Source organism: Artemia sp. Qi Xiang Cuo, chromosome 7 (genome assembly GCF_049724085.1).
Source record: "Artemia sp. Qi Xiang Cuo chromosome 7, ASM4972408v1, whole genome shotgun sequence".
Taxonomy (NCBI): Eukaryota; Metazoa; Arthropoda; class Branchiopoda; order Anostraca; family Artemiidae; genus Artemia; species Artemia sp. Qi Xiang Cuo.
In genome coordinates this window covers 63,445,777-63,466,461 of record NC_142800.1, presented here as the reverse complement: position 1 = coordinate 63,466,461, position 20,685 = coordinate 63,445,777, and the positions used below count along the sequence as shown (strand labels likewise).

At 34.5% G+C, this 20,685-nt stretch overlaps 1 protein-coding gene and 1 long non-coding RNA gene across 10 annotated transcripts in view; one reads left to right on the top strand and one right to left on the bottom strand.

Annotated features, from left to right (window-relative positions):
• The window catches only part of LOC148950561 (protein turtle homolog B-like), a 380,785-nt gene that overhangs the window by 133,538 nt on the left and 226,562 nt on the right, over positions 1–20,685 (top strand). For all 8 annotated transcript variants that reach the window (XM_089092492.1, XM_089092489.1, XM_089092493.1 and 5 more), the window contains exon 4: positions 7,575–7,809. In XM_089092492.1, the coding sequence (XP_088948618.1) occupies positions 7,575–7,809 (235 nt within the window). The remainder of the gene's footprint in view (positions 1–7,574; positions 7,810–20,685) is intronic.
• The window catches only part of LOC148950564 (uncharacterized), a 62,176-nt gene that overhangs the window by 40,838 nt on the left and 653 nt on the right, over positions 1–20,685 (bottom strand). The window lies entirely within an intron of this gene.

Genomic DNA, 20,685 nt, shown 5'->3' with positions numbered 1-20,685 from the left:
TCTGCAGCGCACCGTGCTGTGAATAAATGGGGCAAGTGGGTTATCCTATTTTAACAGATTGTCTATCTGGTAGCAAAAATTAAACGATAAGGTAAACATGGACCCCTAGTGCTTAAATATGCTTTTATTTGGGGGGGGGGGAATATTCTCGGGGACTAGAGCTGGAACTGGAAAGCTTGAATATTTTAGTGAAGGAGCTGGAACTAAAGGCCCGACTGGGTATAAGTCAGCTTAAGTGTACTTTTATACTACGGCAAACAACCCGTTAGTCAACGCCGGCTAGTTTCCTTTATTTTTAACTAATCTATTGAAACATGTAGAACGTCAGACGAAAAAAAGAAATCCCTAAATCGTTTAACTAGGAAAGATATTACCTAGAAAATAGTATGAACCGAGATTTAAAAAATATTTACTGAAGGAAGACATAAGAATATAGAAAGAAATAGATCGGAAAATAGTAAATCGTCACTAAATACCATATCTATGAAAATTAACATCTGATTTTTGGAAAATTGGTAGAAAATGTTTTATTTCTACTCCTGGAAAAAAGTTTGCCAATATTCAAATCTGCTTGTAATATCTGAAAGTCTGATATGTTTTTTCCTCTTCCAGATTCTTCTTTACATATATAACATATGCCCCAAAGAAATGGGCATAACTTATACTTTACGGCAGACTCGGCAAGTTCACCCCTCGTTTTACTAGAAGTTGGTCAAGATTGTTAGATCTTGATCTCAGCTATTTATACTCTTGTAGAGTACTCAAACAGTTCGTGGTAACGAACTGTAAGTAAGGATCATAACCGAAACTCTAAAAAACGAAATTTGACACCAGTAGATACATCAAAAGAATCGGATTTTTATGTTGATTTCAAATATATAAGTTTCATCAAGTTTAGTATCAGAAGTTACAAGAAATATTTAACTCTGAAAAACCCTGAAAATATTTGCTTTATTTTCGAAAAAAGGGGAAAAACAGGAGTGAATCTCCAGCATTTTCATTGGGGGGGGGGGCGGAAGATGGGTCCTTATCTGGATAGTCAAAGGGCATGGGGTGTATAATATTTTTTTCTCTACATTATTTGGGGGGGGGGTAACGACCCCCCTTGCCACCTCCAAACGGCGCCCTGGGGTAAACACCCCCTAAAAGTGATAGAATCTAAATGAAAATCAAACCATCAGATTCTGCGTAACAGAAAACCCTACTGTAGATGTTTCAAGCTCCTATCTGCTAAAATGTGGAATTTTGTATTTCTCCCAGAAGAAAGATCACGGATGCATGTTTTTTTTTTTTTTTTTTCCAGGGGTGATCGTATCGATCCAGTAGTCCTAGAATATCCTGAGAGGGCTCATTCGAACAGAAATTAAAGTTCTAGTGCCCTTTTTAAGTGACCAAAAAATTGGAGGGCAACTTGGACCCCTTCCCCGCTCATTTCTTTCCCAAAGTTACCCAATCAAAATTTTGAGATATCCATTTTCTTTAGCATAGTCGAAAATCTAATAAATATGTCTTTGAGGATGACTTAGTCCCCCACAGTTCCCGGGGGAAGGGCTGCAAGTTATGTTTGAATATAGTATTAGTTATTGGAAAGTATACAGACGTTTTCAGAGGGATTTTTTCTGGGGGGGGGGGGTCGGAGTAGGGGTTTACCTGCGAGGATCTTTCCATGGAGGACGTTTCATTGGGGGAAGGGACATTTCTATGAAGGGGGCACCGGATTACCCAGCATTATTTAAAAAAACATCAGAAATTAGATAAAGAAAACAGGTTTTTCAACTGAAAGTAAGGTGCAACATTAAAACTTAAAACGAACAGAAATTATTACGTATATGAGGGGGTTTGCTCCCTAGTCAATACGTCGCTCTTTACGCTGAAGTTTTTTTTTAGTACTTTCAAAAGAGCTATCTATTCTAATTAAACGGCCGTTGTGAGTCAGGGATTTGTGATTCGAACAAAATTCGAACTTTAGCGTAAAGAGCGTGGTATTGACTAGGAGGCGAATCACCTCATATACGTAATAATTTCAGTTCGTTTTTAAGTTTTAATGCTGCTCCTTACTTTCAGTTGAAAATACTTGTTTTTCTATTTAATCTAGATTAAAATTCTGCAGTCTTTTGTGTTGGCTTGGTCATTATTTCCCATACAAAACGCTGGGCTACTCTCACTAAAATACATGGTAAGGTTGAAAGTATGTCATAGGTAATTACTGGGTCAGTGATTCAAAGCCTAAATCTTTCTTAAAGAACTTGTCCCTTTCTGTTGATTTTCTTTGCAGAAAAATTGGACTCGTGTCTTTGGTCGACTTAGTATCTATTCATTCAAAAACTACAGACAAAAAAAAACACAAAAACAAAAAAACGCTATCTAAGGTTCCCTCGCTTCGACAAGCGTTCTTCAAGAATACTTTAATTTTTGTAACTCAGGGAAGAAAACGAAAATCGTAAATTCATCCGCAGTCCTCCACAAGTTTTTCAGACACGTTTTATTCAGTAACTAGCCAACTTTTCTAATGTAGGCATATGAAAATTAAGAAATCGAGCTGTAATTTTTTTTACCGTTAGCTAAACACATAAAACATTCAAAATTTAAGTATATTGTTTCAGTGTGGCCATTTTACAATTTTAAATAAACCAGCCAAAGAGCATGATAGACGACAGGCAGAAAAAAGAAAAAACGTAAATGTAAATAATAAAAATAGGGAAAACGTAGTATATACTGGTTTGTATAGAACTGGAGATCAAATGTTTTGCCCTCTTTCCCAACACAACATTTGAAGTTTCTTGCCCTCTCTCCAACCCCCCAAAAAGCAAACAACTATTCCGGAAAGTTTCAACTCGATCTCCGAGTCATGAGACATAGACATAGTGTTAGACACATTAGGCAATTGCATAGGTTGAACACTTATAACACTTACTAACTCTCATTAATATTAGTTAAAGGTTATCAGAGTTGTTTATTTGATATACCCTCTAAAATTGCCACATTCGTTAACTTGTATAGAAAGTAAAACAAATAACGAAACTTGCTATCGCATGTATGACTGATATTAAATATAACGGAAATGCGCGAAGTACTTGTACTTACCAGAAACTTCTCCCATAACGGCTTCTAATTGTTCAACCGTCAGAAAAAAAATTGTTAAGCACAAATGAATAATATTCATCCTTTATCGTATTCTAATTTGGGCGCTTGCTTAGGAAAATAAGTTGCAAGTTCGCTTCTATGATCTTTATTTATATTGGTGTTATGTTCTATTTTTATTTGAATAAATTGAACTAAATTAAACAATCCACTATGTTTTTCGGTAGAAGAATAGGCAAGATAGTATAAATTTCAAGATTTGCGGTTGGGAACGAAAGCCAGAAAGATCCATCTCCTCCCCAAGTGTTTGATACTCAGTGTATCCAGTAATGTATGAATTAGTGAAATTTTTAATAAGTAGTACTGAAATTGGGTCTGTTATTTTTCCTACTACTATTTCTATATCTCATTCCTATTTTTGCAGCTGTCAGTTCATTTACTTCAGTTTAATTTTAGAACCATGGTTTTTCAGTTGGGGCACGAGACCATGGTATGACTTGGGGCACGCGCGTGGACGATGGCTAGGCCGTGTCCCTTCCTCAAAGTCTCAAGATTTTCCACCTAGCATCTTATATTTTTTATGCGAGTTTTCTTTTGAGTGTTTTTTATGAGCTTAGACCTCCCAAAATATCGCTCCATCTTGACATAAATTTTTGTGTCCTCTGACTTACTTGGTTAAACCATACCAAGCTTTAAATAATTTAGGAAACTAACAATACTTGAACGTTTTGGGAATGTGATTGGTTGACTTTTTTGCTGTATCAAACTTATGTTGTGGTTTGAAAAATAATTATCCCTCATATGTTCGTGGTTTTATTTAAAATTTATAGCCTGTAATGGACAATATCCGTTTCTTTTTGTTGTGGTCTTAACTTCGACATAGTCTGTCAATACTTTTATAGTATTTGCTTGACCAATGTGGTTTCATTTTAGGTTCATTTTCTTTATTTTTGCCAAGCGTTAAATTCATGGTAATTTGGAGGAATTTCCATCACTTAAATAGAGGCAAGGTGAACACACTACTCAGTAAATTCATTTTTATACTCTTTCCAAATATAATAATCGTTTCACTCGCAGATTCTGTGTGACTTTTGATCTTCTACGTGGTTGAAGCCATCACAACCTCTATAATATGATTCTCTGATTAATAAGTACATTATATGCATATGTTTAAATACATTGAAAGGTTTCATATAAATAGAAATATTCTCATTTAAAATTGCTGAAAACAAAGTTCCTAGTAGCATTTGCCATTCCCCGAAAGAAATTTTCTGGCAGGGCTCATGATGGCCTGCCTCACCTTTTTCACCTCAGTGCCAGTAGGCATGGGAATGTAATATTTTATGCTACATAGAGAAATATTTTAATCAATTCCTACTACACCCCTAACTCTTTCTACATTTATCTGAAGGATATTGGAGAGTTAGCAGTTTGGGGTTCAAATGTGCTCTTTTATGCACCTTCCCCCACCCTTGATTACGCGATGACACACCCCAACCCTTCTTGATAGCTGATATGCAATTACACATCACCAAATGTAATCTCATAAAAAATAAAGTGAATCAACTTAGATACATATAGTACTGTCACTATGCGGAATTACCACCTCTGCAACTGGGAAGCATAAATTTAGTTTTTTGATACTTTTAAATCGAATAGCTCCTAATAATTTTAAGAATTTTAGTTGATTGCAAATTGGTCTTCTTTGGGACAAAGTCGTAGTTTGGTGCCATAGAAAGGTGGAAAACGATACTTTCTCGTGGCACAATTTTTATGGTCACTTAAAAAAGTATTTTTAACTTATCTCTGAATGAGCTCTCTCCCAATTTTCTAGGACATTCAGTTTGGCACGATTACCCCGGGAAAAGAACAAAAACAAATAAACATGCATCCACGATGTTTCTTCAGAAAAAAAATATACAAAATTCCACATTTTATAAATTAGAGCATGAAACCTCTACGGTATGGTTTTCTGATAGGATTAATCTAATAAAGCCATTTTCATTAATATCGCTTGCTTTTTGGGGGTGTTTCCCCCTTTCTTGAAAATCAAGCAAATTTTATCAGATTCGTAGCTTTTGATCGATAACAATAAACTGAATAAATGTTTAATATTTAGAATCAGCATAAAAAGCCAATTCTGTTGATGTGTCAATTGTCATCAAAACTCTGTTTTTAGTTTTGGTTCGATGGGGTTGTCCTGTTATGAAAGAGGTATATTTTACATGGATAGTATAAACACAAAAAGTGGTATCTATGCAGGTAGGGTGAGTTTTGAGTATGGGCCCTTAGAAATATAATTATCTTGGCAAAACCCCACTTTAAAGGCTTTTGAGATCTTGAAAATCTGGTGATCTAGGGCAGATAAATGAAGCTTCCCGGACTTAATTCAGAGCTTAAAATATCCTCTTGGAAGCTATTTTTAAGTTCCTATCTCTACTCGTTCTGTAGCCTATTCTGAGGCTTAGGAAATTACATAAAGACAATGATAAGACTGTTATAATCTTGAAAAGCAATAAATCTTTCCGTAATTGTGGGTTGAGTGTGATTTCCTTTTACTCTGAGTTTTGGACATAAAGGATTAAGATTAAATGCATAATAATGCATTATAATTAAAACTTACATTAGAATATTGGGAGTTAAAGTGATGACAATGATCAGGTATGGTTTTGAAGGGCGGGTGCTCCCAAAAACGGAGGAGGATTTGCTAGATATTGTTCAGATAATTTGCCAATGGATTGTTTTGGGCACCCGACTGACTGGCCGTATTTCAAACAGTAAGCTGTTAGAACGGTATGGGTCAATCCCACTTTTTAGGACTATAATGGGATAAAGGTTGAAATGGCTAGGACAAGTTCTAGGATAAAGTACGAGATATTGCCCAAGGTCGTCCTTGTCGGGCAACCGTCTTGTGCCAAACGAGAAGCAGATCGTCCCCGAATGGGGCGGGAGGATGTCGTAAGGAAAGATTTAAGGGAAAGGGGAACTTCCTGGCGGAGTGTAAGAGGGGTTTTGAATAGATTGAAATGGAGGTGGAGCGTACGTAGCTGTGTTGGCCTCAGACGCCTTGGTGCTTCAATGAGTTGTTAGCAGTAGTAGCAGTAGATATCTTTGCCAGGAATTCTCGCCGTTTAAAATTTGCTGAGTTTTGTTTAATTTTTCATGCATATTTCGTTACTCTTTTTATTTGAGATTTTTTCAAAGGAAATGTACTCCAAAATAAACTTATTCCATAGAAAATGCATCCTAAAATATATTCCCTGGCCCCCACCCACCACTGTTATTCTTGTGTCTGCCCCCCCCCGGAAAATTTTCTGCGGGCGTCCTTGCTTTCTTTGAAAATAGTTTTTCCATAGGGATAATTTGCCAGTGATATATTTTACTTCAGCTTTGATTTGAGCGCTGTCTGCTGGGTAGTTGAATTCCTGAGATTCTGTCAAATTATAGCACTCATTGTGCTTTAATTCATATTTGATTGAATTTTATGCATATACTATGGACTCATTTAGTTATTAAATTAAAAAAAAAGTTTTTTCAACTGAAAATAAGGAGCAACATTAAAACTTAAAACCCCGTTCCCCCGACCCCCTGCCAGTAAAAATCCCCCTGAAAACGTCTGCATACTTCCCAATAACCAATAGGCTACTATATGTAAACAATGGGCAAAGTTCATTACTTGCAGCCCTTCCCCCGGGGACTGTGGGGGATTAAGTCGTTCTCAAAGACATAGTTATTAGATTGTTCGACTATGCTAAACAAAATGGCTATCTCAAAATTTTGATCCGGTGACTTTGAAAAAATGAGCGTGGGAGAGAGGCTAGTTGCCCTCCAATTTTTTCGGTGACTTAAAAACAGCACTAGAACTTTTAATTTCAGTTTCAATTAGCTCTCTCACGATATTCTAGGACCACTGGGTTGATACAATCACCTCCGGGAGAAAAAAATAAAAACGCATCCGTGATCTTTCTTCTGGTGAAAAATACAAAATTCCACATTTTTGCAGATAGAAGCTTGAAACCTCTACAGTAGGGTTTTCTGATACATTGAATCTGATGGTGTAATTCTCATTAAGATTCTATCATTTTTAGGGGGTGCTTCGTCCTTTTTTCGAAAATAAGGCAAATTTTCTCAGTCCCGTAACTTTTGATGGATGGAAGTAAACTTGACGAAACTTGTATATTTGAAATCAGCATAATAAGCAAATTCTTTTGATGTATCTATTGATACCAAAGTTCCATTTTTAAGGTTTCGGTTACTATTGAGCCGAGTCACTCCTTAATTACAGTTCATTACCACGAACTGTTTGATTTATCTACAATGGTGTGATTTTGAAAAATGACAGTTTTTTTGGAAGCCCTCTTCCGTTCGACGTCTATGTATTGTGTTGACCGGAAAGGAGTAGTTCTATTTTTCATTAGTTTTTTTTTTCTTAAGTACCAGTTCTTTCAAAGTATCTCCTTTATATAACAATACTTAAACTGCTTTAATTTCAGGGGTTAGATGTTCCTGTTTATATTTGGTATGATGGATATCCCACTCATTCAGCACCTGGATTCATGAATAGAGTGAGTCATCTAAATCAAAATTCTGGGTATGGATGGGCTAGCCTCAATATTACTAATATAAAAGAAACTGACCAAGGCTGGTATGAATGTAAAGTAGTGTTACTGAATAGACCACCGAAAAGTAGACAATCAAATGGAACGTGGTTTTATCTGGATGTTCATGGTAAGTTTAATTCCTTTCTTGTTCTTCTTTTTTAATCAAGAACATTCTTTAAAAAAAAGGATATTTGTATAGAATAGTCGAATAGGTCGAATCTTAAGATAAATTTCGAATTATTACTTCTTAATGAAAGAAAAAAGGACTGCTACATCACAGAAAAAAAAAGAGAAAAAAGCTCACAAACAAAGCCAAAAAAGAAGTTTAAACAATAATATCGATCTTCCAGTTCTTCATGAGACAAGTCAATCTTCTGAGAACCAACAGCTCAATTTTTTTTTTTTAAAGTCGCTAAAAAAAGTCGAAAATTTTATATAAATGCAAAAGATTTAAAGATAGACTATAAAAGGAGAAGAATGAACATTAAATTATTTACGAAGGAGACGATAGAATATCTCTTGTTATGGTTTGGCTAAGTACGGAAGATTTTTAGTACAGTTTTGTTCCGTGAATTTCAGTGACGCCATTTCATAAAATTGTTAAGGGAGGGGGGTTGAGAAGAAGGATTTTTTTCCAATGATAATACTAAAAAGGGTGGTTTTCAACGAAAATACTAAAAAACATATTTTTCGAAATCTAGAGAGGGGAAGAAAATAGGGGGATGGCCCATCTCCACGAACTGGTGCCGCTGATGACTTTGGGATGATGGGTTTTATTAGAATTATAAGAGCTTAAAAACAGTATTTCAATCATGACGTAAGTCATCGCTTTACGGCCAAAGCGTAAAGTGTGTAATGCCTAGTTATGCCTTTTTGCAGAGTTTTAATATTGAGTTTTTCAGTAGGCGAGTTTTAAGTTAACCCGATTTTTAAGGACCTCTTTTGTGGAACTTCGATTTTATCATTATCTTCTTATGTGAGGCTATGGTATAAGAGGTTTTAGCCAAAGGTGTTGTACCTTGTGGACGTATTTTTTCCTGGAAAGTATTGTATTTCCTCCGGACCTTTCACCATTGCAGTATTTTTAATTTCGCGCCATTTCTTTCTATTTGTCCATAAAAATATGTCTCTCATTCTCCGAGTGGAGGTAGCTGTCCTCTTGCAATCATTGTCTGTTCCTCAAGACATTTCTTTGGAGAACTGTTTGACCAAAGTGAAACACATTGGCCTCCTTGCTGTGATTTAGATTCTACTTTTGTTCTCATTAGATGGGGGGGGGGTGAAGGTTTTTCAGATTGTTGTGTGTTGAATATTCGTAAAATAAAATAATGTTCACTACTCTTAACCCTCCTTATTTGTTAAGCTCAATTATGCAGAATTTCAAACTCCTAAAAAATAAATATAAGTGCAAACTTTGCCATAAACAATACAAGAAAACAATATAAGATTAAAAAGGGATAAGAATAATAACAGGGAAAGGACTAGCAGATATATTAGGCTGATGTTTTCTGTCATTCCATTCCACCAAAGAAAAAGACGAAGAAAATGGCAAAAAAAATTAAACCAGCAAACACAAAAACAACAAGGAAAACAAGTGAAAAGTATTCGAACTGAGAAGTGAGGATTAAAAATCGACGAATAGAAAACAAGACTAGAGCTGGAAAAAAGCTAAGCCTGGAAAACAAATATTAGGCGATGCACTGCTGAACTGTGCAGTTGAAGCCATATCCTTTTGAGTCACCTTTAAATGCAAATGGCCACTTGGTCCATTGAATAAAAACTATTGTGATTGCAATGTAATTTTTTGAAAGGCTACGTCATCAGGCTTCTTATTTTAAAATCTTAGATTTAAATCTATATTCTTATTATAAATACATTTATTATTATTTTTTGCCTGTCATAACTGGCCATAATGGTTAGATAAAGATAGATGGATAAGATAAGGGTTTATTCCAAAAAACAACACAACACAAAAAAAACAAATGACCTTCCATAAGCTAATGCTTGTTCGGAAGTATTAACCCTCTTAAAATTAACACTTATAATAACATACTAAAAAAAAGAGAAAAAGAAAGAAAGAAAGAAAAAGAAAAAAAAGAAGAAAAATGAAAATCTTACATTCACTCGGCTCCTGGTCGCAATAACCAAAAATCAATACTTCACATGCTCCAAAACTTCCCGCCGCCATCCCATAAATAATAAATAAACAAAACAAAAAAAATATAAAAATAAAAATATATAGGAAAAATGGGAAAAACGGGTTCCGGGGTAACCTGAGAGTGACTCAACTATACCACCCTTTAAACAAATTCATACAAATTCACTACCTACGGAGACAAAGGGTTTTAAGGGCCCGACGGAATTCACATAGATTCACTGAACTTTTTAAAGAAACAAACAAATTATTCCAGACAACTGGCCCCACATGACGTATTGAAAATAGCGATCTAGTACTAGTAACTTGAGGTGTCCGTATATCTCTAGCATGACGAGTAGGATAATTGTGTACATAATCACCAGAAATAAATAAATTTAAAAAGTAAAAGTACTGTAAAAAGTACTGAAATGCTGAGGCTCTTTTTCAGTATTGAATGCAAGAGAAAGATTAATGAGTAAGAAAACAAGGAGTAAGATATTTTCCAAGGATTAGAGGTACATTCGCTATCAGTGATGGACAAAGTGGCCGGAAGCCAATAACAGAGTGGATTACCTGGCTAGGGTATATCCTCTATGTGGACGAAAGAAAATTTTTTAACCACAGTCCACTAGAAAAGAATTGTCCGGGAACTTATTGGCCTTTTATTGGCAGTTTTTGGCGAGTTTATAGCTGTGGTAGCAGTAGTATCCCGTTGGTTGTATCCTCATAAAATGCATATTGAAACGTCCTTGATACATAATCTTCATTTTGATCGATAGTGTTTAATTTTCAGTTTTACATTAAAGAAAAGAAACATGGCTGCGCTATTTAAAGTAGGATAAGTGGTAACCAGATAAAGCAGAATTTTGCCTTATTATTTGTTGCTAATCATTGATAACATGAATGCTCTTCTAACTTTCTAAGGATTGCAAACGCACATATTGACCAACAGAATTTTGATTTAAAGATTCGTGAAAAATATAATTGGGCATGCAATTTAAATATGAATAATTTTGTAATCCACACTGTCCTTCAATTTAAAGACAAAGCAAACAAACGAAAAAAGGGGGGTGGGGGTGGGAATGGCATCTAATAAAGACAGTGAATCTACGGTATGAATATTTACCGAGCATTTCAAATTCACATCCGCGATTCATTTAAAAAAAAAAAACTATATTTTAAGCAACAAAAAATGGTAGAAAACAAGAAATGAGACACTCACATCTACTTGAACAAATTTCTATAGCACTAGATGTTCCAAAAAGTGACAAGACCACCATGGGCGCCCATAAGCTGAATTCCAGGGGGGGGGCAAATTTCGTCTAATTGCTACTTTTAATGCTATATAATAGAAATCTCAGAACAAAAACAAGTGACAAGACCACCATGGGCGCCCATAAGCTGAATTCCAGGGGGGGGGCAAATTTCGTCTAATTGCTACTTTTAATGCTATATAATAGAAATCTCAGAACAAAAACATAAAAATAATGCAGCGTCATTCAGCCAGGGGGGGCAAGAGCCCCCCCCCCCCCCTGCCCCCCCATATGGGCGCCCATGAAGACCACAGAATACCAACATTGTGTATGGTATACTTCGATCGAGGTCGGCAGCACTATGGTAACTAATTGTAGAAAATCTGACAATACCGATCTGTGCCACTGGATAGTATAACAACACAATAATGATTACCGGAGCTGGTAGATGGCGTTCATTGTTTTCTCTTTGAAAATTGATTTAAGTTTCAAGTCGAAACAATTGATTTTAGAGTGTCCTCTACATCGAGACATAAAAGTAAATTTCTATACACTTAAGTTTAGTTTTTATCGCAATTGTGCATACGCTGCATCATAGTCAACGCAGGATTGTTGACTATCAAATGGTGAGCAAGTAATCTTTTGGTGGGTAGGTGAGGTTACCATATATGCCTTAGCCTTATGGGGGGGGGGTTGATGGTTGGTACCACTACCCTAAGTTAGGTTGATTTATATTCGTTTTGAGTTTGTTTTCATTGTTCATTGATCTATTCGTTTCTTGTTTTCAAATATAATTTTTTAAACAGTATCCGTATTTAAATAGTTAACGTTGTCCGTAGTTAACCGTATCCGGATACTTAAGAGTATGCTTCGATGGCAGTTCTAATTTTTGGATTTTGTGAAAATTGCGGGTGTTGGCGAATGACCCGGGTGTTAGGTATTTGGTTTTAATTCTTATAATTTTTGGCTTTTTCATTGTTTTTTTGGTTTTTTAAACATTGAATTTCCACGTTTGGTTAGTTGTTTTTTTCTTCGGCATTTTCCTTGTACATATTATTTTGTTCGCGCTGAAGAAGAGAGGCGGTTGTCATCTCGAAAAATTCGGTTTGTGTGTTTTTCAGTAATCTCGTTTGGCCTTAAAAATCCCATTTTTGATCATTATCTTTCTTTATGCTTAAGTTCTCATTTCTTCATTCACAGGGCTGTTTTTTTTTTAATTTTTTTTTTATTTTAATAGAAACTCTTTCATTTCTAAAAAATGGGAAACTCAAGAGTGAGAAATTAAACTGAATTTTCATTAGAAAGGATTATTACTGCAGGAATGTAATGCCCGAAACTTATGCAGGGACACCACCCATGAAGTCGTAGATTTTTTGGCATTAATATGTTTTTTTTTATGTATAAGAGTTTTGTCTAACACCTAGTACTGGTTATGTTCTACTATTTTCGATGTATTTTATGAAAAACATCGAAAGATACAAATGTGTGGAACTAAGTTAATTGTTAAGACATTAGACCCCTCCCGCCAGGAAAAAAAGTATTTAGCCCCTTTCCTCCCAGAATTTAGGATGGGCTGGTCTATTGGAATAATAGAGTCTTGTCCCTGATGAATATTTCTTTGCCATTTTGAACTGTTTCCAGGTTACAAGCATAACAATGAAAAGTAATTTTATTGTTCACGCAATGAACATAACTATTCTCTGATATTCTACTTCTTGCCAAAATATTCTCATTAAATTTGGCAAGGTACATTGGCCATGTTTTAACACCGGAAAGCATTCATCTGCAAAATCTACGGGTACTTCGCTATTTATGGTTACAGTGCCAACATTTTTAGAGCTTACTCGTTACTATGTCTCTGATTTTATCATTTCATTTCTAAAAATTGAAACTTTGTAGAATATTTTGCTGTTTTAATAAAAAATTCTGAGAATACGACTCTGTGGGTTAAGTTTTCTACCTATGCTCTAGCATATTGATGGTTTGAAAGTTGAACCTGGATTTGCTGAGGAACTCAACTTTTTTCCCAAGTAACTAGTTGTAGCTAAAATGTATGATAGGGATTTTTCTAGCACTTATCTATCAAGTTAAATGCTCCCCAAATTCTTTGTAAGACGTTACATGTATGTACGGAAGGATTTACGATAGGTAGTAAGAGTTTGGTGAGGCCAGAGGGAGCCTAAATTAGGAAAGGGGCCCAAAATAATTAAAATAAGTTTAAAAAAAAAATACTAAATCATGAGAAAAATTGAAAACAAATCTAGGAATATTTTTCTGGAGAAGGGGCCAAAAATTCAAACTGCGTACTTGGCCGAGACTGTAGAATAATGCTTAAAAAAATCAAAAAAGAAAAAAACAAAAAAAAAAAAACACAGGCAACGGGAATAAAAACTTAAACAATGAAAAGTGACAAATATATCGAAAGGCTCTAACTTCAGTCTAAGATATTAATTCCCAAATGAAATATATTATTTAAAATTTTTTTAGAGCATACTTAACTAAATTTTTAAACTGTTAAATTACACTTTAATGTTATTTAGCTATCAGGGGTGTTAATAAGGGCTGGGGAGGGTAGGTGCTTGCATGAGCCTCAACCCCCTAGATTTCTAAAAGTACCTTGTTTTTGTATAAATATAAAAAAATTGAACGGAAACAACAATATGGTTTCCCCCCTCCCCTATTTTGAAAATACATTTTGCCACCTTCCCCTCATATGATTTAGTATAATTAGCTATTGCTATATTATACCCGTATGAGTCTTTTAAATGTTATGATATGAAAATAAATTAAGCTAGGCATAAAATTATTTGTTTACATATCAAGTTTCCTTCGTAAATTTTGGAGAGACCAAAGTTTGGGAGGTTCGAATTTGAGTAAAAACGTCTAAGTTTGTTCAACAATACACACCCCCCATTTCAATGCTAAAATATTCCGTTGTGAGAATCAAGTTGTGTCTCTTATTCAACTTGTCAAAACTCAGAGGGATAAACCGCTTCTTTTGTTCAGGTTAAACTGCTTACCACTTGGAAAATCAAATTTGCATTTCGTTCTGAAAGATTCAGTCACCTAGAATTTCTTCGATATGAGAAATCTTCTTTCATTGGAAGTAAAGCTTTCTTAGAAAGATAGAAAGTTGGAATAAAAGTAGAAAGATTTGGAACTACATATTGCCACCGCTATAAGAAAAAAAACAAAAACACAGATAGTAGTTTAGTTGCATTATTGCATCAAAAATTCTTCATCAAAAATAAATTAAACTTTTCTTTATATTTTTGACTGCTAAAGAAACTCTTGTTCCACTTTGAAATAGGATTTATATATGCTAATACTAGCTTTCCAGCTCTGACAATTAAAATACCAGCCCCCTATAAATGGACCCCACTGCTCTAAAACCCCTTAAATGAAGCCTGTGGAATAATAGTTTAAAGGGTGAAGCCCCTTCCCATGTTTCAACTTCATGTTTCCGTATGTTCAAGCATTTGACACTGCATATTTCTTTAGGAGTGTCTAGCCCTGTGTATTTCAGAATCCTACGGCTCTTCAGAAGGTCCCAAGAGGTTCCACGAGAAAGAGGGAAATAAATTGATATAGTATTTACTACATAAACTAGGAAGGGAAAGTATGACGAAAAACACGGTACATACGTACTTCGCATTGGTTCCCTGGGACGAAGGATTTGTTTTAAGGGTTCCGGAGAAATGAAAAGGCTGATAAAGACTGGTCTAGCCCCTTGCGAGGTGTGTCTTTGCGTAGGACTCGCACTTTTATTGACATTTGTTTTTTCATTTTTTTGTGGAAACTGCTAATGATAATTTATTATTCAAATTCTTCGTCGATATTGGAATAAAAATGAACATAATTATAACAAGTGAAGATTACGACTTCATTTCGTGACATTGAAAAGGATCTATTAACAGCTATATCAGATCTATGAATAGTATTGAATGGTAAGAAAAGATAGGAAGAGTGAATGAGTTTGGTTTATGATGAAAGATTGTGTGACGCTGCTCAAGCCACAATAGTAGCGTCACACGTTCTTACCATTTTCTACTTTTGTTATTTAATGTTAACTAATGTTACTTTTGTTAACTAATGTTATTTAAAAATTGTGGTAAGTGCCAGTTAGGTATGATGTAATTATTAGCTGAAAATAAAACCCATCTCATCTCACCTGAATCTTTGCCAAATATTTCATAATTCAATTTTCAGCTAAGTTTCGTAATCGATAAACGACAAACTATATTTGGAATACTCTAATTTTGGACTTACTAATAAAAACAGTACAAATAACAAGAAAACAGGTCAAATTATTAAAGTGCCTTTTTCGCATTATATACTGCACTCGAGATCCATGCTAATTTTAAAACACAACAAAAATATTATTTATGTGTGTTTTAAATCTGATTTTGGGCAAAATTGCTCACGAGCTACTGTTTGTCTTCCATTGCAGAACAACACCTGCATTTTGTTCAGAGGAAAACCGGTGCACCCCAAAGACCCCTGATTTAAGCGGAGGGCCAGGCATTGTCACTTAAACTCTTAAAATGGCGGACAACTAAGCATTGGCGCCCATAAGCTGAATTTTAGGGGGGGGGCTTAGATGGTCTAATTGGCACTTCCATTGCTGTATAATAGAAATCTCAAAACAAAAATATAAAATATAAGGCAGCATCAATCCGCCCGGGAAGGGGGAGCTGGAGCCCCTCTCTGCCCCTCCCCCTATATGGGCACCCATGCAACTAAGGGTAAAACTTATCAGCTAAAGAAGACAACCAAAATTGCTTCCTTTGCAATTTTGAGTATAACATTATGTTACCAAGCTCCCACGATAACACTAAAACATTTTCTTCAATGCATTTCTTCCCTAAAGCCCTGTTCTGTTCCCACGCGAAGTTAGATAAGCAGTAATAGAACCATTTCTGGTATCGCGTTTTCGTCAGGTTGACGCTAAGCATGAGCTTAAAAGTGTCTCAAGTTTCCACACCTGCCTAAATAAACTAAAAGATATTATACCTACACTTTTTCATTTGAAGAGAATTAACAACAATATTGGTACTTAAGTATTATATCGACTACATTCTTGTTCTTGATCTGTTATAAAACCGGTTTCTCTGTGTGCACTCGGAGATAATTAGCTTAGCCTGAGTGAGATAAACTACTATGTAGGTATATTTTAATTAAATATTTAATGTATATAGTTGGTTAGGTATTTAATATACTGCGTTCTGGGCGACCTGCTTTCCATAATTCTATGTTGTAATTTCCATAATTTTGTTACTAAAGCCGATTAAAAACAGCGTGTGCCACCATTTTTCCTATGATCCAGTTGCTGCAGACTGAGAACTTGATAACTGAAAACTAGCTGCTCTTGACGATCAATATTCAATATCACCTTCACGGGGGCAGATTTCAAAGCAATTATAGCTAACAGCTATAAGTAATTAATGTCTAATTATGTAATGCTGCACTTTTGATCTTGAAGCTGTTTGTTTAGTTAGATCTATTGCTAAAAATAATTCTACTGTCGTTCCTTTGATATTGTGCAGTCATGCACAATATTGTGCATGTTTGATACAATATATGTTTGATATTGTGCAGTGATATTGGTATGAATTCAAACAATCAGATTTCCATTTTACTGTCCTTGGTACTCTAAGAAAACCTCACTATTTTTATCTTCCTCTACTAGGTTAAACTTAAAAAACCTTACTTATAATCCCCCTCCTGGGAGAAACTTATGCTCCCCCTTCACTATTCACAATAAATTTTAGATATGATGTCTTGAGTGTATAATTTGGGAATATATAAAATGCTGAAACTGTAGTGTTGAACCCCTTATATGAATACAGTACACGGATAAATACATGAATACAAGATAGATAGAAAAATAAGCTAGCCTCGGTGAACAGTTCACAAATAAGATTATTTAGTGTCAGTTTATTTATTGTTGCGTTAAAGTTCTTCAGCAAAAAAACAAAAAACAAACAAAAGATACAACATGTAATTCAAAATTGTAAACCATTCAATTTAGTATCTTCTTTTTGTCTTAAGAGTAATTAATTAAAACCTTTAAATTTAATGAAATATTTTTCGTTGTAGTTTTGTCCCGTTTTACTGCACATCCAACCCATTTTTGCTGCACTTTTTCATATATGTGTTTTTTGTGTCTAAATTTTTATTTTTTTTTGTAACTCGTAAAAAAGAACTTGTGTGAATTTATAATATTAGGTTAATGTTCGTACTGTCTTCGTTGCCTTCACTAAAAGAATTTATTTTACTGTTCATATCTCTTCTTTTTCTTTTTCAACACATTTTATTGTTATATTTTAATAGTTTTATTTCGCAACCGAACTCAAACTCGAAGCACAAGTAGGGGAAAGGTTGCATTGAGAAGTTGCGTGTTAGGATGTAATATTCGTTGAAATATTCCAGAGGTACAGTATTTTTCTGCTTAAAAGAAATTATAGGCAAAAAAATGTCAACTGAAGAAAACTACTTATAATCAAAAATTTGAGTTCTTCTTATGCTTTCAACCAGTTTTTCTTTTTATTAAGTATCTTTTGCCTCTTATTTTAAGAAATATTAATAAGAATGCATAATTTAGTGGGAACAAATGGAACTTTGGTTTCTTTTTTCCAATCTTATATCCTTGGGACGGGAAATTCAAAAGCAATTTAAGATTTAGAATGATGGGGACAAATGTGAATTTATGTTAGCAAACAAGGGGAGCAATTTAAAGCGATATTTGAGAAGTAAGTGTTTTTTACACTGAATTTGGAATCAACTGTTCTAGTAAGAAAACAATGGTATTAATAAGAAAGGGAGTATCAGACAACAAAGGAACAGTTTTATTGCAAAGATGAATAAATACAAATAAAAGACAAAAATAAATAATAAAAATAAAAATATAGCTAATAAACAGAAAAGATGAATAATTGACAAATGTATCAGAAAGGCCAATAGTATAATAAATAGTTAAGTTTGTAGCCATGGCAGGAGCTAAAATCTAAATATTAAATTCATCTACATGGCCTGTAGTCTCTTTTTCTCCTAATTTAGTTTTAGGACTCAATTTTTATCTTTTTTGATGCTAGAGGACTTTCAGTTATTGATAAAATTAGTAGTACTTATTAAACTGTATTAGTGTTGACCACCTCTGGTGCCTGCGTCATAAAACTTCCAAATTATAAGTTTACAGGCTGTTGAATTGAGAGTTTATACTGCCATCTAGAGTCAATCCCTTCTAGGTACTGCAAAAATTATTAAAACCATTCTGATAAATATCTACAAATTGAGGAAACAAAATTGTACGGCAGCAAGATCGCTTCATAAATTAGCGGTACATGATAAAAATATACCGTCAATAAAAAATAATAAGATGATTAGCGTCTTAAGAACTCACTTTTATTTGTATATATATTTTTTAAATTTAATAATGTATCCGGCTGAAATAAAGTTTATTTCCTTCAGCAGTCTATCTTAGACAACGTTAATATAAACAAGCAGCATTTGTAACTAAATTTACGGAGTTGTTTTCAAGACTGCTTTAAGATGTATATATATATATATATATATATATATATATATATATATATATATATATATATATATATATATATATATATATAGCCGGAGGCCAACACAGCTACGCACACTTCTCCTCCACCCCAATCTATTCAAAGTCTTCCTTTTTACACCCGCCCACGAAGTTCCCATTTCCTTTAAATCTTTCTTTATGACGTTCTCCCACCCAAGACGAGGACGACCTGCTTTCCGTTTAGCCCTAGACGGTTGGCCGAAAAGAAGAATCTTCGGCAGTCTGTCATCCTTCATCCGAACAACGCGCCCTAGCCACCTCAACCTTTCTTTCATTATAGCCCTAGAGAGCGGTATTGACCCACATTTTTCTTATAGCCTATTGTTTGACATACGGTCAGTCAGCCGGATACCCAGAACAATCCTCAAGCAATTTCTCTGGAAACCATCTAGCAAATCTTCATCCGCTTTTCGGAACGTCCATGCTTCTGAGCCATATCTGACCACTGTCGTCACTGTAGCTTCTAATGTTCTAATATTGGTTTGCAGACTTATCTTCCAGTTCTTCCAAACTTTTTTTAACTGTAAAAAAAAACCCTGAGCCTTGGCTATTCTACTTTTAACATTTTCACTGCTCCCATCGTCTTTACTAATAATACTTCCAATGTAAGTGAAGCTGCCCACATCTTCAATCTTTTCATTACCAATCGTCATCACTTCATCTTCCCTTATTCCTAGACTTAGTAATTTAGTCTTCCTAACATTAATCTTCACACCTATTGTCGCACCTTGAACTCACAAAACCTTTAAAACTTCATTCATTTTGCTCACACTTTCATCTAGGATGCTTAAATCATCAGCATAATTCAAGTCCAGGAGACTTTTTCCTCCCCATTTGATTCCGTGGTCTCCCATTACCTTTCCTGTGCTCCTTAAAACAAAGTCCATCCAAATCATATATATAAACGGGGTTAGAACATAGCCCTCCTTAACTCCTGATTTAATACAAAACCAGCTGCTAACCTCATTTCCAACTCTAACCGCAGCAGTGTTATTCTCGTACATAGCACTAATCACTTTAATAAATACATTCTTAGACCACACTGGCTATACATGACAAATGAAACTCAGAGAGGAAAGACAATAACAAAATGAAAAATCAAAAAAGGTGAAAAAACGAGGATTTTGTCAGCCGGTGGCGACAAATGAAGAAGAAGACATAAACATATATCTCGATAAGAACCACTGCAGAGTCGTTATCAGTTCTAAACAAGAAAAAAAGGAAAGAAAAAGAAACTAACTAAAGTCAAACCTTCCTTTATTCACTTGACAACGATAGAACAGAAACTAAATAAGAACCAGGTTGGAATCAATGAAAAAGAAAACTACCAAGATGATTGAGCAACAATCCTTTGTTTTGCTATAGCCTTAGCTGGTCTACAAATTCGTTCATCATTGGATGTGCAAATAGGTTCTTTCAAGTTATACCGGGTGAAAATATTGATTGAGTCCTTCAAAATTAAACTGTCGTAAATTAGGCTTAATGAAATATCTCCAGTATCTCTATTTATTGCTAAATTTTGGTTCATGCATTTTTTTTTTATCTCAATTACCCCTTTAAAAGTTTTTGGTAGCCCATTTACAGTAGATATTAAGGTTGCCTCGTCAAAAAGAACCTGATGGGTCGGATTTACGAAAATATGCGAAGCCAATGCCGAATCAAAGTTGTCATTGTTATTTTTTAATCTCAGGGACTCCGACCTATCTTGTAGAAGCCAAGAAACCCTTGTAATAATGTACACAACAATTAAGGTAAGGTAATGCATGATATTGTAAATTGATTTTAAGAAATAAGATTAATAAATGACATTAATAAGATAGAGAAATATATAGGGAAATATTAATATAAAAAAATAAGCTGTATAAATAGTAATATGTAAATATATCTAAACATTAAAAAATGAAAAAATAATGAATAAATATAAAAAGGCCAGAAGTAAACAACAAAATAATATAATGAAATAATAATAAAGACGAAAACGTTATTAAAAACGACATTAATGAATTATAAAATAAA